Here is a 15,342-nt window from a genome sequence, read left to right on the forward strand (position 1 = left end):
AAAAAATAATACTAAACTAGGTGTTCTGCCCGCACATGCGGGCATAGTGTTTTTATAGATATTTTTTATAAATATTAAATCAAAACCAACATAATAAATTATTAATTATATTTTTAAAAATATAAATCAAACATTAAACTTTATATTTCATATTTTATAATAAAAATATTATTTCAAATAAAAACACAACAAATTTAAGAATTATCTTATGTTTTAAAAATATATTTTATTTTTGAGAATTTTATTATATTTACTTATAGTCAATTATCAGATATAACATATAAATAAAATATTATTAATATATATTCATTACTTTTTATCAAAATATATATATGCTTATTGTTGTGTTAAATTTTAAAGATATTCACATATATTTTAGAAAAAATATTTATTTGTTTGATTAGCATTTAATTCTAAATTATTTTATATTTAACTATAAATTTTATAATAAAATATTAATTTCAGATAACAACAGAATATAACTAAGAATTATCTTATGTTTTAAAATATTTTTTAATAAAATATTATTTTTAGATAACAACATAATATATCTAACAATTATCTTATGTTTTAAAACATGTTTTTATTTTTGAAAATTTTATTATATTTATTTATAGTCAATTATCTAATATAATATATAAATATAATAGTATTAATAGAAATTCGTTTTTAATTATTTATATTTTAGATAATTTTTATTATTATTAATTTTAATCACTTATTTAATCAGATATATTTTAAATTCGTTTTTATTTTTGACTATTTATATAATTTATTCATTAAGGGTATAAACGATTTATTATTAATTTTAATCATTTTTTTAATCAGATAGATTTGAAATTCGTTTTTATATTTCGACTAATTTATATAATTATTCATTAAGGGTATAAATGATATTAACCGCTCTAATTTTTAACGTGAGAGCTCCGTTGCAAAAATTTACTTCGCAAATAATAATATAGATAGATAAAAGGAAAAGTTGAGGGATACGACTCGTTTGAGGACTAAAAGCATCTCCAAAATACACTCTATAACTTCAAATATAAAATTTTTTGCTCTACAAAAAGAAACTTCAAAACTTTAAATTTGAAGTTTTGAGTAGTGAAACTTCAAATATAGAGTTTCACTCCTCAAAACTTCAAATTTGAAGTTTCACATTTTTATTTGCATTTTGGTCCCTACAATACACAACACCTTTATGATTCATAAATATTTTCTCTTTTATTGTTTTAATCCTTCAAAAATTATATCTCATAAATATTTAAAACATTGTTTACAAAATTTAAACTTTACACATAAAATTAAATAAAACTTTAAAATAAAACTTAAAATATTTTAAATTAGATTTAAACAACAATAATATACAAAAAAACTTAACAAAAAAGATTTAAAAAAAATTACATGAAGCCATAACTATTACACAAATTTAAATTTTACAACAACATTTATAGTTAGGTAAGTTTGATCTGAACCTTCAAAATTTTCAAATATTGTCCAAAGTTTTTTGTGTAACTGAAGATGATTGTTATGTGGAAGCACTGTAGCCTAATGGTTAAGGTTTAAAGGCTTCTACACCTATGTCTAGGGTTCGAATCCCAGACTATGCAATTTATTGCAGAATACAGAAAATCCAGGTTTCAAGTTCCGAAAAGAGCGATTTATTACTGCAGACTACGGAAGAAAGACTTACAAGGGATCTTCAACATTGTGCAAGTAAATCCAGTCAGGCGTGGATCTTCATAGGACGACTCAGGTGATGCAGTTAGACGTAGATCCTCATAAGACAGGTAGTATTTCCGGTTGTTAAATCATCTATGTAATATTTCTCATAATTGTAATGTCATAATAAATCAGCGTATAAAAAAAAGAAGATGGTTGTTATTGTTGTTTCTGATGTCTTCTTCGTACCATTTTTTCTTATTCATATCGAATATATTCACGAGTATTAATATCATCGAAAATAAATTAGTCTTTTAGCAAATTTTATGTTTCTCTTTTATTTTCTTGTTCCGATCTAATGTATTTACAAGTATCAATATCATCCAATTTGAACAAGTTTAGCTCGTAATCTACAAAGTAAAAATGAGGAGAGCTATTTTGACTTCGAAATGTACTAATAGATCATATATGCATTACAAAACCATTTTATGGAATAAGGTATTTTGTTTGAAGTTTAATATTAATTAAGTTATTTTTATTTAAATTTTATATTTCAATAGACTATTTTATTAATTAATATTGTTGTAATATGTTTATATATGCGCTAATTATTTACAAAAGTTTTATGAATTCAAATTAGTTATGACAAATATAAGGACCATATTATAAAATATAAATAGTTTTGAATTTGAGTTTGAAGTTTTGTTTTTGAAGAAGAACAACTTTAAACTTCAAATATAGAGTTTTGAAAACTTCAAAATAGAGTTTCTTTTTGGAGTTGATCTAAAATAATAAAATATTAAAACTAACTAGGTATTTGTTCGCACATGTAGACATAATTATCTTATAAATTATTTATTAATATTTGCATTATTAATTAAAAATATCACTAGCTATGTGTAACTTTTAAATAGTAGTATAAAATTTTTAAATTTAATAATTAATTATAACCAAAACTAATAGTTTTCAATCATCTACCACAATGTTAAAATAAATATATATTATTATTTATAACCTCTACAAAAGTATGAAGTTTAAGAAGTTGGGGTTACCGATGCTCCAGTGACAATGCCAGCGGAAATGGTCCGTCAGGCTGCGGAGGAGAACCGTTTCATCATTGTTGGGAGACTAGTCATGCCTAGAAGGAAAAAGTTTTGGGAAATTGTTGCGACTATGCCTCGTAATTGGGGTCTAGAAGGTATCGTTCGAGGCAGAATTACAGAGGGTCGGCGCTTTCAGTTTGTGTTTCCTTCAGAGGAAGCAATGGAGACGGTGCTACGACGCGGGCCATGGGCGTATCCGGAGAGAATGCTGGTTCTCCAAAGGTGGACTCCTCTAATGGATATGGAGATCCGAGGCATTCCATTGCAGTTTATGAACCGGGAGGTTATACTCTATATTGCTCGGATCATGGGGCAGTACATCCAAATGGAGTACAATGAGGAAATGGGAGGAAGATTGGAGTTTGTAAAGGTTCGATTGAATTGAAACATCAATCACCCTTTGCGCTTCCAGAGAAACTTTCAATTCGCAATTGGAGTGAACACTTTGCTGAGGTTTCAGTACGAGAGGCTCAAGGGTTTTTGCAAAGCTTGTGGAATGCTCACACACGATACCAGTGCTTGTGTCATTAACAATGGTGGTGGAGCGCCAGATGCAGGGGATGATGATAGTGGAGATGATCTAGACGATGAGGAAGTTACCCCTAATCAAGGCATAATCATTGAAGAAGTTCAAGAAGAAGCTGCATGACAGGGAGTTAGAGATATCTAAACTCTATCAGATTCTTGAGCTGATCCCAATGTTAAGATTCGACACACATCAGTACTTCTGTTACAAGGAAGGCACATTACTTTGTGTTTACCTTGGGCTGGATCATATCCTAAGAAAACTGTTATATCGTTCCAGCTCTTTCTTGGCTTGGGTAAGGTTACAAACTCTTTCTTACTAGGGTTCCAAACTACGGGCTTTCCTGATTCCTGGAAACAGATCAAGCCGTGGACAGATTCTGTAGGATATAAACCATTAGTTTCTGGGAACTTCATATTATAACAACTAATAGGCTGAGAAGATGAGAAAGACTTGCTCGAACTCTGATGAAGAGTATGCATGTGCTTATGCTGCGGAATCGAGGAAACAAACAGACTGTCATATTTTCTGACGCAAAGTAGAATAGTTTGCCGAGGGGACCGAGTTTCGAACAAGTTGATGAAATATGGATCGGTGCTTATTGATGACCAGAGCTTTGACACGCAACGGAACCTCGCAACAGATTTCTCAGGCTCGGAGGTTAGATCGTGAGGAAAAGATCCCTTGTAGTAGTTTCTGTTCTTCTTTTGGTCTGGTTGCTCCATGTTTGGTAAAGAAAACCTAGTTTAGGCTTCGTTAATATATGTTTTTCTTATATAATTAAAATTTACATTAAAACTAAAATTTAAATTTAAATTAGATTTAATTTTAAATTTTAAATTTAAATTAATCTATATGCGTTTCTATGACTGCTATGACTGCTGCTAGGCTTCTTTCGATTTTTGAGCGTTAAGGTAAGGCTCATTTTGTTTGTTAGTAGTAGTATTATGGTTCAAAAGTAGATTGATGGAAAAAGATGACTTGTAATTTGATGTTTTACCCTCTATTATTATTTTTTTTTTTTGTAGATGGATGACTTTCTCTTAGAGAGACGTGCACTAAAATTTATCCTCAGGTGAGTGTCTTTTTTTTGTAACTTAAGAAGCAAGTTTGGCTTGGTTTTAATACGTCTCAATTTTGTGTAAACTGCAGGATGACTTCGGGAGTAGTCTACACAATAGTGATGCATGTTTTGTTCATCACGGCATACACTTTGCTAACTTTTCGGATTTTCTATAAAAAGGGCTTTGATCCTCGTCCTGTTTCTTGATGCAATTGGCCTCTTTGTCTTATACCTTTTCTTTGGTTTAGTGGAATTTTTTGTGAGAGCGTCTTTTAAAGACCAGGTGTGTGTCACTTTCTTCGAGCATGTCAGCCATCTGGTGGGATCTATGTTGCTCCTCGGGCAGAGGGTTCCAACAGTTATATTTTGCCACTCTTCTTTTGGACTTTTTTTTTAGTTTGGTGTTCCACTTTTATTCCAGAATTAATTGGAACAGTCCTTAATCCAACCATTGATTTAGTATTTAATATAAATGTTGTATTGTTGAGGGCGTATTTCTTAGGCCTTACAACCCAAAAAAAGTTCAAAAAATTGTCATTTTATTAAAGTTTCAACACACTGCACTAGTCCTACTACATGTGAAAGAAAATATGACTAGAAAAAATTTAGCATCTACTTCTATATCTTGTGAGAAGAAACTTGGGTCCACTAAACATGAAACTTGAAGATTACCTGCCGCATTTGTGAGGTGAGCAGTTGCGCCTGAATCCATATACCACTGGCCGTCTGTGGGGTCGACTAGGGTCATCGTGTTGAAGGCTGAGGCGAAATCTGTGGTGGGTATTTGCTGATTAACGGCATTGTTGTGTGGTCCTTGTACTAGGAGCTGTTGTTGAGGACGCGGGCCGAGTAGTCCCTGCTGTGGGTGCGACTGCTGGGGTAGCTGCATCAATGGATTGAACTGTTGTTGTGGCCACATTGGATATCCTGTTTGCCAGTATGGTGCGCTCCATTGATTGAAGAACTGTCGTTGTTGATTGTTGGTGGAGCGACCTCTACCGCGGTTACGGGCACTGTTTTCTCTGTTTTGAAAGTTGCGTTGCTGAAAGTTTGAGTTGTTTGATTTCTGTTCTGGTTGGCTTGGGGTGACGTTGAGAACCTTAGCAGAAGAAGAAGACTCATCTTTGTTAAGCCAGGTCTTTTTGCCTTTTCCTAGTCGCTCCTCCTCCAAGAGGAGCATGGAACGCGCTTGATCAAACGTCGGTAAAGGTTGACTATGCATGATGACGTTGATTATGTTGTCGTACTTCGCGTAGAGTCCGTTGAGCAGATAGGTAACCAATGTTCTTTCGGAGACCGGAGCATTGACATTGGTCATGAGATCAGCAATTGATTTGAGCTCTTGGCAATAGGCATGAATGGTGAGATCACCTATCTCTTGCGTACGGAGCTTGTGATCGAGTTGAACGGCCCGAGCTTCTTTGTTTTCACGGAAGAAGGTTCAAGACGAATTCAGATCTCGCGAGCAGTCCCACCAGTTTTAAATGTGCTGCGAAAGAGATCTTTGGAGAGGGTTCCGTAGATCCAAAGCTTAACAACGCCATCACGTTTTGTCCAAGCTTCTTCATCATCGTTGTTCGTGAGCAGAGTGCATGGCCTGCGACATCAAAGCTTTGGCAATGGGTCATGAATAACTCACGCCAAGCATCATAATTCCCATCATCGAGATCTAGGAGAAACAGAACATGTGTCTTGATGTTTGTGACACCATACACACGATCAAGAGGAGCAACAGCAGCAGGGGCGGCCATTGAAGTACAGAAAAAGAGATTTAGAGAAGAAGAAGACGAAAGAAGGAGAAGAAAAGAGTTGGGAATTTGCGTAAAAGGTTCAGGGGTAATATTGTTTCCCTTGAACTGATCATTGTATTGATACGATATTATATACAACGTACAGGTGAGATATTCCAGGGAATATACAGAGAATAGTATCTAATGATATCTATACTATATACATGATACTTATCATCTTATATTGACTTCTTTCAGGTAATCGTCCTTAGAGTGTAAAACTGAATCTTGAAGCTGCGATGATGAACAAGGTGATTCCATTGACGGCAAGCCTCAATGGCGGCATTGAAGTTCCAATTTAACCCTTCAAGTTAAAAGAATGATTCTTGTCAACACACTAGCTCCAAGTTCATTGCAAATGTGTTTGACACTATCAACCTGTTACATATTTACTAGCTCCATGATTAATACCTAAAATGAACCATCCAATTATCCAAACATCAACTTTTTCAACTCATTTTTGGTTTTCTACTCATAATTCAAGAGAATCTTGCCGAGTTCCAGTTCTCTTGTGTAAGTAACCATGAACGGTGTTTAAACATATAAGGTTTTCTTAAACTTTGTTTTAGGTAATGTTCAATGCGGTGCTGGAGAATGCATGTAGTGAGATGGGAGGTATGATGTCTGCCATGGACAGCTCAAGCAGAAACGCAGGAAAAATGCTTGACCCTCTCACCCTCACTTACAAAAGTACTCGTCAAGCCTCTATTACCACAGAGCTTATCGAAATTATCTCTGGAGCTTCTGCACTTGAAGCCGCTGAATAAGCACATTATGTTTGCGTTAACTTGGCTTTGATATCTATCCACCTTGAAGGAGAAATAGTGTGTTTTGAACTCTTTAAGGGCTACTGAATCAATTTCCTTTGCTGGCTTCTTATTGAGGCTACCAGTATTTGCTCATGTTAAGCTAGATGGGCTTCCAACATAAAACTAATTGGTGCTAAGTGGAGTGGCTCATCCATCTTATATATTGTTAAGGATCCCTTCCAATATCCGATGTGGGACATTTATCCCTAATACGCCTCCTCGAGATGATGGCTCTTTGAGCGTCAATCTCGGAATGTTCGGGCAAGGATCGATGGGCCAACTTTGGACTGGATCGATAATGGATCAGATTGGACTGTGTGGATCGAGCTCTGATACCATGTTAAGCTAGATAGACTTCCAACATAAAACCAATTGGTGCTAAGTGGAGTGGCCCATCATCTTATATATTGTTAAGGATCCCTTCCAATATCCGATGTGGGACATTTATCCCTAATAGCTCAAAGGTTTTTTCATAATAAATATCCCTGTAATTTACAGCAGGATTACGAATAATTGCATTAGCATTAGTTCTGATTTCAGATACACTTTCCCCCAATAATCTTCAGTGTTGTGGTCAAACACATTATATAATATATATACATTCCGGTTTCATATTCTAGCTTTGAAACAAAAATCAATGCTAGTTTGTGGAAATAAAAAAGACACCAAGAGCCTACAAAGTACAAACGTATCCAGTCCAATGAGTCTGTTGTCATGATAAGTATAGTAAGTCTTGTTGCTTGCCGTCCGAACCATATAGAAGGCATTAGGCAGTTCAAGAACGAGTTTGATTCCAGCGGTGGCAGCCAAACTGACTAATTCAATTGGAGTCTGGTGGGATACCATCACCGGTCTGGTCACGACTCACGAAACTACATCTACCAATTCAGTGGCTGGAACTCAACTCTGAAAACCACAACAACCGTCTCTTATGCATCACCTCTGTTACTTGGCGCACAAGCTTCCGGTAAATCTATCATCCAGTAATTCAAAGTATAAGCAGCTTAGGAATGCCGAGAGAAAATTGATCAGAGGGTAGAGCTGCCAAACAAATCTGTTTGAAGAGAGGGTAAATACTTGCAAAACTATGATTACAATACTCTAATTATAAAACGTAATTCTGATAAAGGGAAACTGTACTTTTCCCTAATCATTGATTCATTGTGGTAAATAAAATTTGAAGAATTATAAAAAATTATAAAATTTAGTACGAAATTTAAAAGTCCTCGTATGTCGGTCGACAACTCCTTTTCCTATTTGTTTTCTTTTCACTTTTTAATATTTATTTATATATAAATACGTAGGTTATGATGCCTAGTTTTCCATCAAACTTCAGAACAGGGGCTTGCACTACCGTCTCTAAGTCACTGCCGTCAGTTCTTTTGTTGCTATGTCTGTTGCTGTCCCTATACTCCTGCCGGTGAGTTAGTTGATAAGCTTTTATCTTTTGGGTTTTAGGGTTAATTTGGGTTTCTTTTGATTTTTACGGTTTAACTAAGATAGTCATTAATTTGATGTTTTACCTCTAATTTGTTTTGTAGATGGATGACTTTCTTGTAAAGAGACAAGATATGTGGAAACGTTCACTAAGATTTATTCTCAGGTGAGTGTCTTTTGTTTATCTCTTATTTAAAAGCTATTTGATTTTAATACATGTCTTGATTTCATGTAAACTGCAGGATGACTTCGGGAGTAGTCTACTCAGTAGTGATGCATATTTTGATCATCACAGCATTCACTTTGCTAACTTTTCAGATTTTCTATACAAGGGGCGGCTTTGATGTCGTCCTGTTTTTCAATGTCATAGGCCCCTCTGTCTTATACCTTGTGTTTGGTTTATTGGAAATTGCCGTGAGGGCGTCTTTTAAAGACCAGATGTGTGTCACATTCTTCGGGCATATCAGCCATATGGTGGGATCTATGTTTCTCCTCACGTATAGAGTTCCATCAAATCATATTGAGGCTTTTGCCTTTTGTTTCCTAGGAATACCATTCTTTTTTTGGACTTTTTTCGTTATGTGTTCAACTTTTATTCCAGAAATTTTGGGAGATGATTCCTTAATCCAACCATTGGTTTAGGATTTATTATCTATTTTTTGGACTTTTTTCTTTATGTGTTCAACTTTTATTCCAGAAATTTTGGGAGATGATTCCTTAATCCAACCATTGGTTTAGGATTTATTATCTACTAGTATTATCTCCCGTGCGTGCGGCATGTTCAAAATAAAATCAAAATAAGTATAAAATATTGATTTTTTTTTCAAGACGGCCAATATTATTAGATACTATGAAAATTCAGGGAAAACATCTCTCTTAGACTAATACAACTAAAATATTTACATTACTTTTTGTAGATAATTGAAGTTTCCTATTCCTTTTTCTTTTTTTTGAACAAAAGTTTCCTATTCCTATAGTCTTTATTTTTGCTAAATTGTAAATGTCATTACTAGTAATGAAGTTTCAGTTACAAAATAAATCTGAAACCACGGTCTACTGAGACAGCCATTTGATTCTAAGGAGCCTCAAAAAGTTTTTAAAAACCCTTAAGAACCTAGATTATTAAGTCCAAGCTTCTATCAATAGAAAGCTTGAAGTTAATATGACATAATAGAACAAGAGACAACAGAATGAGACTCTCTGTCCAAAGCCCTTCTTGCTATAACTGGAGCAATCCTGAAGAAGCAAGAGAAAAGCTTGAAGGAGAGTTCAGTCGAGCAACCATCGAAGTGGCTCCAATCAGTTTCAACGGAGGTGTCTGGCTCCCACCCCGGAACACTACTGGAGGAGGACGTCAACCAAACAAACCCAAGCTTTCTTGACAGTAGATAAAATTACTAATCCAAATCGATGCTGCTGACAATGGAAACTTGGGTTACTGGTCAAGCGTAGGCGGTACAAATTGGCTCCCCAACCGGCCACACGACACATGAGATGCGGCAAAGACTCAGAGGGCACACTAAACCAACTGTCAGAGCTATGGAACAAGGGAAATGGAGCGCAGGAGGAGTCATGACTCCTCGAAAACAAGCGACTCAAATCGGCAAGAGAGAGCTCCGCCTTAATGCGGGAGATGCCTTCACAGCGGGATGTCCTCAAAACCCAAGTAAAACGGCGTCAAGAGCAAGAAGGAGAAGCCAATCGATTACCAACGAGCGCCACGGTTGTAGTCTTTTGAACTAAGAAAATAGGTTCTTGGTGGAGCGCCTCACATCTACCTTTCACTCGATAAAGAGAGGAGAAGCTCTACAACAACCTTGGAACTACACAGAAGAGGAGACCGACTGGTGTGAGACACGATGAGGCAGAAGCGGTGACGGCAGCGACACGTCGTGCATTCCAGCGAGACTCAGATCTTGGATCTGACCCAGATCCAAGCGCAATCGGTGACTAAAGGTAGATCCATGCCTCCCGAAGCTTACCTCGACTAATCAGACCTCGTTCATGCTTCAGAGAGACCAAAGACGCCTTTGGTTTCAGTTTGTTTCGACGGAGAGACCCATCTAACCCAGACACACGAACAAGGAGGAGAGACGAGAGGAGGAGGCGAAGGGTTGAGGCGGCACGCTTAAAACGGACAGGAGACCCGCGGTGAGCGGAGACGAGACTCTAGCGGCCACCGAGAGAAGGAGCTTGTTGTTGATGGAATTAGGGTTTGACGGCGGCTTTGTGGGAGAGACTCTAGATAGAAGACATTTTTATTGATTGTTCTTTTAGATTCTATCATTTCCTATAGTCTTTTATACTCCCTCTGTTTTTTAATATAAGTCGTTTTAGAATTATGCACGTAGATTAAGAAATCATTAATTTTTTATATTTTCTAAACAAAACATCATTAATTATTTACTTAACCACAAATCAACCAATAATAAATTAGAAGATATATAATCATTGGTCATATAACATTAAGTGTTAATAAATTTTACATAGAAAACCGAAAACGTCATATAATTTGGAACATAAAAATTCCTCTAAAACGACTTATATAAAAAAACGGAGGGAGTATTTTTTTGTTTTTATTAATCTTTTTTTCTTTTCATTTTCAATGGTATTATTTATTTTTGAAGTTTTGTTTATGAGTATCTAAAAAAATTAGTAACATTATATAAGAACAATAAACATATTTAAAAATAAGAAAACTTACCTGAAGTTTGGTTTGATCTTAGAGATCGTAAACATGAATCCTCGTTTCCACCAATGTTTCTTAAACCCCATTTTTACCTTAGTTATCACCATTTTTTTTTTAATAAAGACCACATTTTCTTATTTTTTTGTTGCTTGAAGTGCTTCTCACGTTTATTAGAAGCCTTGTAAATCTGCTTTAAGGTAAGCTTCTTGCTTTTCTTCCTCAAATTATCACCACCGTATCCAATAAACATTTCCTGGCAAATTGAAAATAAATTTAGTCTATTTCAAAAGTTATATTGATCAAACATATTACTTAAAAACTAATTATTAAAAGTAGGTTAGAGGAGATAAAGATTCATGAAAGTCAACATGATGCAAATCTAGAGTTGAGTATTGAAGAGTTTCAGAGTATTTAGTCTCACTAACCTGTATTTAAATTTTCATCTGCCAACTTTGCATAAAGCCCTGACCAAAAAAAATGTGTTTCTTTCTTAATCATCTAAAAGAAGTTCTCTTGAACAGTATCATCAGAAACCATCGATCTGTGAGGTTAGAAACTGAATTTTTTCATTCTTTCACAGGTACTAATGAAGCCATCAGAAAAAAAAAAATTGAGGAAAGTACCTAGGATATTGTTAAGCGAAAAAAGAGAGAGTACCTAGAATGCATGAAAAGATGAATTTTTAACAATGGCATCGTGTGTCAAACCTCTCCACATGAAGAGTAACAGTTTCAAAAATAGTGTGATAACTAAGTAGTGTGAGAAATATAAGGAGTTTTTATTTGAAAAAAGAAACAAATTGAAATCAGTTCAAACGATACAGTGTATGTTCTCCTACTCTCCGTCTCTTGGTCGGCCAAGCAACAATATACACCCTTTGGTTGAGCAGGAATAACAGGCTTCATAACTCCATATCATCAACTGCACCGGTAACTGTCAAAAGGATAGACAGACTTGTCCGAAATGCCATTCTAGCAAGGAAGAATGATATCTTGCATATTTACATTGTTTTATCCATTCATCCATGAGCATTTTCATCATATAGATTAGGATTTAGCCATGTCTAGGTTGCATTTTGCATTCATTGTCCTTATTAGGTGTTGGAGTGTGCCATGGAGTGATTTGAGATGTTTGGGAGCATTGTGATCCAAAAGGAGGTGAAAGATGAGCATGGATGGAGCCTTTAGAGAAATCTCCTGTTGCTAAGATTTTGTGGAGACACATAAAATTGAGTTAGCTTTCTAATGGAAGTGGTTTCAAGTCATTTGGAGATGTAATGAAGGATTTATGATCAATTTACTAGAGGCATATCCATCCTGGTCGAGCATCGCAGAGTGACCTCTCAGAGCGACCTACCGAGGTCGCTCCCAGCCAGAGCGACCAGCCAGAGCGACTAGCTCAAGTCACTCCCAGCCAGAGCGACCAGCCAGAGCGACCAGCTCAAGTCACTCGCGTTTTGACGCGCCGAGACACGAAAAAACGCGTCGGGAGTGACCTCCTGGAGCGACTATGCTAGGTCACTCCGGGTGTTTTGCTTGGACGATTTTTTATGTTATTTCAGGGACCTTTTGGTCATTTGTTTTGATGTTTTACACTTTCTAAACCTAAGTTAAGTACTTTTGTAAGCCATTGGAGGCAAAACAATCTCTTTTCTAGAGAAGAACTAGTAAAAAAACCTCTTTTGATTCAGATTTCATTGGTTTCATCTTGTGTTCTTGTTGATTTCTTATCTATTTCTCTACATGGTTAATCTGAAATCCAATATGGGTTCAAGAGGAATCATGGAGATTAGTGAGTAATCACCTTTTGAATTTATGGGTTAGGGAGATTAAGGGTGATTAGGTTAGTTCTAGGATGTTTTAGTGTAGATCATTCTTGTTCCTTGCTAGTAGAGTATTCATAATGCATCTTCTGAGTTGGCCACTCAAAAGTTGATCAATAGACATTTCCCACCCAAAAGGTGTTTGATGAAATGTCTGAGACAACTCTCCTAGGCTTTTAGTATACTTTGCCAAAGACATTTGTTGTTAAAGGTGCTAAGATAGCTAATAGACTTGTTAGTAATGATTGCTTTCATATTATTCAACCAAAGACATTTGATGTTTGAGATGTGTTAGCAAATGAGCATTCATCTAGACATAGAGCTTGCTTAGAATTGTGTCTAGGCTTAAGGTTGATAGTTTGATTGATCATTTGCCATCTTTAGTTCGATACTTGATCACCCAAGGTCTAATCCCTATGCCCATGAGTTCTCTTTTCCCTTAGTCAAGAAAGTATCATTCTGTTATTGCTTTCTAGTTTAGTAGTAGTTTAAAACCCATCTAAATCATTGGTTGCACTTAGATTAAGTGAGTACTTGCATTCTCAGTGCTTTGATATCCCTCAGAACTGGTTCGACAATCTTCTATACTACAACATTTGTCTTAGGAGCCTTGAAAACTCCTAACATCAAATTGGCGCCGTTGCCAAATTCTGAGTAGATTTGAACATTGAGATTTAGTCACTTGCTTGAGACTAAGTCATTTTTATTTTCTTTTGTTATTGATTCTCTTTCTTCACCTCCCTTTAATCTACAGGTGTATGAACTTGAGGAGCAGGGGTCCATCAAACCTAGTTCCAATAGCTGCAGACATCAGAGCTTTAGAGAGAGAGTGTGCTAGAAATAGAAGAGAAGAAGAGCAACAGGCTCACTTGCAGAGATTGAGTACTGATATGGGAGACATACCTCAAAACCAACAGCGAGCAGCTCGACCCATTGGCACTTACGACCGTCCCAACATTCATGGTCATAGATTGGGAATCCGAGCACCCGCTGTGGCAGCCAACAACTTTGAGATCAAATCAGGACTCCTCAACGTGATCGAGAACAACAAGTATCATGGCTTGGCTCTAGAGGATCCATTTGATCACTTGGACAGGTTCGACAGCTACTGTGGGTTGTCAAAAACCAATGGTGTGTCCGAAGATGCCTTAAAGCTCAAGCTATTCCCTTTCTCTTTGGGGGATAAGGCACGTCAGTGGGAGAAGTCTCTACCCAGTGACTCCATCACTACTTGGGATGACTGCAAGAAAGCATTCTTGGAGAAGTTCTTCTCTACTTCAAGAACTGCTAAGCTGAGAAACGAGATTTCCAGCTTTCAACAGAAGAACTTGGAAGGCTTCAGTGAAGCCTGGGAGAGATTCAAGGGCTACCAAGCTCAATGCCCACACCATGGCTTTTCTAAGGAGAGCTTGCTGAGCACATTCTACCGTGGTGCTCTTCCTAAGTACAGAGCCAGACTGGATACAGCTAGCAATGGGTTCTTCTTGGGGAGAACTGAGGAGGATGCAGAAGAACTGGTTGACAACATGGTAAAGAGTGATGCAGTCTACAGTGGAGACCACGACAGAGGCAGTAGAACAGATGATAAGCAGACGAGGAAAGAGATCAAAGCTTTGGAAGACAAGATCGACCTACTCATTGCTGAAAAAGCAACCCAAGAGCAGCTGAAGTTTGTTGGTAACTCCAAGCAGGAAGATCCACTTGCTGTCAATGAGGTTGAGGGTTTGGAAGGTCAAGAGGAGTTGTGTTTCATCAACAACAATGGTAGCTGGTACAAAAAGGAGCCCAACTTTCAGTACAACAACTACCAACAGAAATCCTATCCAAACAACCAACAGAGTGGCTATCCGCCAAGAAACAACCAGCAAGGCAGCTATCAGCCTCAGCAAAACCCCTCGTCTGGTTCCTCTGCTCCTCAAGAGAGCAGCACTGATACCTTACTGAAGCAAATCTTGGAGTCTCAGACTAGAAGTGAGAAGCAAGTTGGTTATGAGTTGAAGAACCTTCATTCCAAGATTGATGGGAGCTACAATGAGCTCAACAACAAATTCTCACACCTTGCTTCTACAGTCAGGAATTTAGAGAATCAATTTGCTTCCATGAACACTCACCAGAATCGCCAGCAAGGATCTCTACCTGGAAAGTCTGACCAAAATCCCAAGGAGGCCAAAGCTATCACCCTTAGGAGTGGTAAGCAGTTACCTCCTAGAACCCTCACCAAGGATGCTGAGAAATTAGGTGAGGGGGTTGCCATCAACATAGATGATGAAGTGGTGATTGTTGATGAGAAGATCAATGACGAGATCTTGGAGAAGATAGTGGAAGCCAAAGGTAAAGGAAAGGTTGGAGAGGAGAAGAAGACAGTAAAGGATGGTGAAGTTGTTACTCCAGCAAGTGAAAGTTCTTTTGTTCCTCCTCCCTATGAACCCAAACTTCCATTCCCT

General features: G+C 36.6%; 3 protein-coding genes and 1 non-coding gene across 4 annotated transcripts; 2 read left to right on the forward strand and 2 right to left on the reverse strand.

Annotated features, from left to right (window-relative positions):
- The first annotated feature begins 2,739 nt into the window (after positions 1-2,739).
- Positions 2,740-3,411, forward strand: LOC106441787. The gene is made up of 2 exons (XM_013883552.1): positions 2,740-3,132; positions 3,175-3,411. The coding sequence occupies exons 1-2, from the start codon at positions 2,740-2,742 to the stop codon at positions 3,409-3,411; spliced, it is 630 nt and encodes a 209-aa protein (XP_013739006.1).
- Positions 3,412-4,901: 1,490 nt separating this feature from the next.
- Positions 4,902-5,669, reverse strand: LOC106441788. Its single transcript, XM_013883553.1, has one exon. The coding sequence runs from the start codon at positions 5,667-5,669 to the stop codon at positions 4,902-4,904; it is 768 nt and encodes a 255-aa protein (XP_013739007.1).
- A 1,945-nt stretch (positions 5,670-7,614) lies between these two features.
- On the forward strand, positions 7,615-9,233 carry LOC111214575. The gene is made up of 3 exons (XM_022717540.2): positions 7,615-8,370; positions 8,492-8,553; positions 8,630-9,233. The coding sequence occupies exons 1-3, from the start codon at positions 8,341-8,343 to the stop codon at positions 9,027-9,029; spliced, it is 492 nt and encodes a 163-aa protein (XP_022573261.1). The 5' UTR covers positions 7,615-8,340; the 3' UTR covers positions 9,030-9,233.
- A 4,954-nt stretch (positions 9,234-14,187) lies between these two features.
- Positions 14,188-14,294, reverse strand: LOC125607704. The gene has a single exon (XR_007338775.1). It is a non-coding gene; the product is annotated as a small nucleolar RNA R71 (small nucleolar RNA).
- Between the last annotated feature and the right edge of the window lie 1,048 nt (positions 14,295-15,342).

Source organism: Brassica napus, chromosome A3 (genome assembly GCF_020379485.1).
Source record: "Brassica napus cultivar Da-Ae chromosome A3, Da-Ae, whole genome shotgun sequence".
Lineage (NCBI taxonomy): Eukaryota > Viridiplantae > Streptophyta > Magnoliopsida > Brassicales > Brassicaceae > Brassica > Brassica napus.

Bases quoted from the DNA above. Each gene is read 5' to 3' on its own strand.
- LOC106441787 (XM_013883552.1), top strand. From the start codon at position 2,740: ATGGTCCGTCAGGCTGCGGAGGAGAACCGTTTCATCATTGTTGGGAGA. The intron at 3,133-3,174 runs GTTCGATTGAAT...TTGCGCTTCCAG, and splicing joins GAAGATTGGAGTTTGTAAAG to AGAAACTTTCAATTCGCAAT.
- LOC106441788 (XM_013883553.1), bottom strand. From the start codon at position 5,669: ATGACCAATGTCAATGCTCCGGTCTCCGAAAGAACATTGGTTACCTAT.
- LOC111214575 (XM_022717540.2), top strand. From the start codon at position 8,341: ATGTCTGTTGCTGTCCCTATACTCCTGCCG. The intron at 8,371-8,491 runs GTGAGTTAGTTG...TTTGTTTTGTAG, and splicing joins CTGTCCCTATACTCCTGCCG to ATGGATGACTTTCTTGTAAA. The intron at 8,554-8,629 runs GTGAGTGTCTTT...TGTAAACTGCAG, and splicing joins TCACTAAGATTTATTCTCAG to GATGACTTCGGGAGTAGTCT.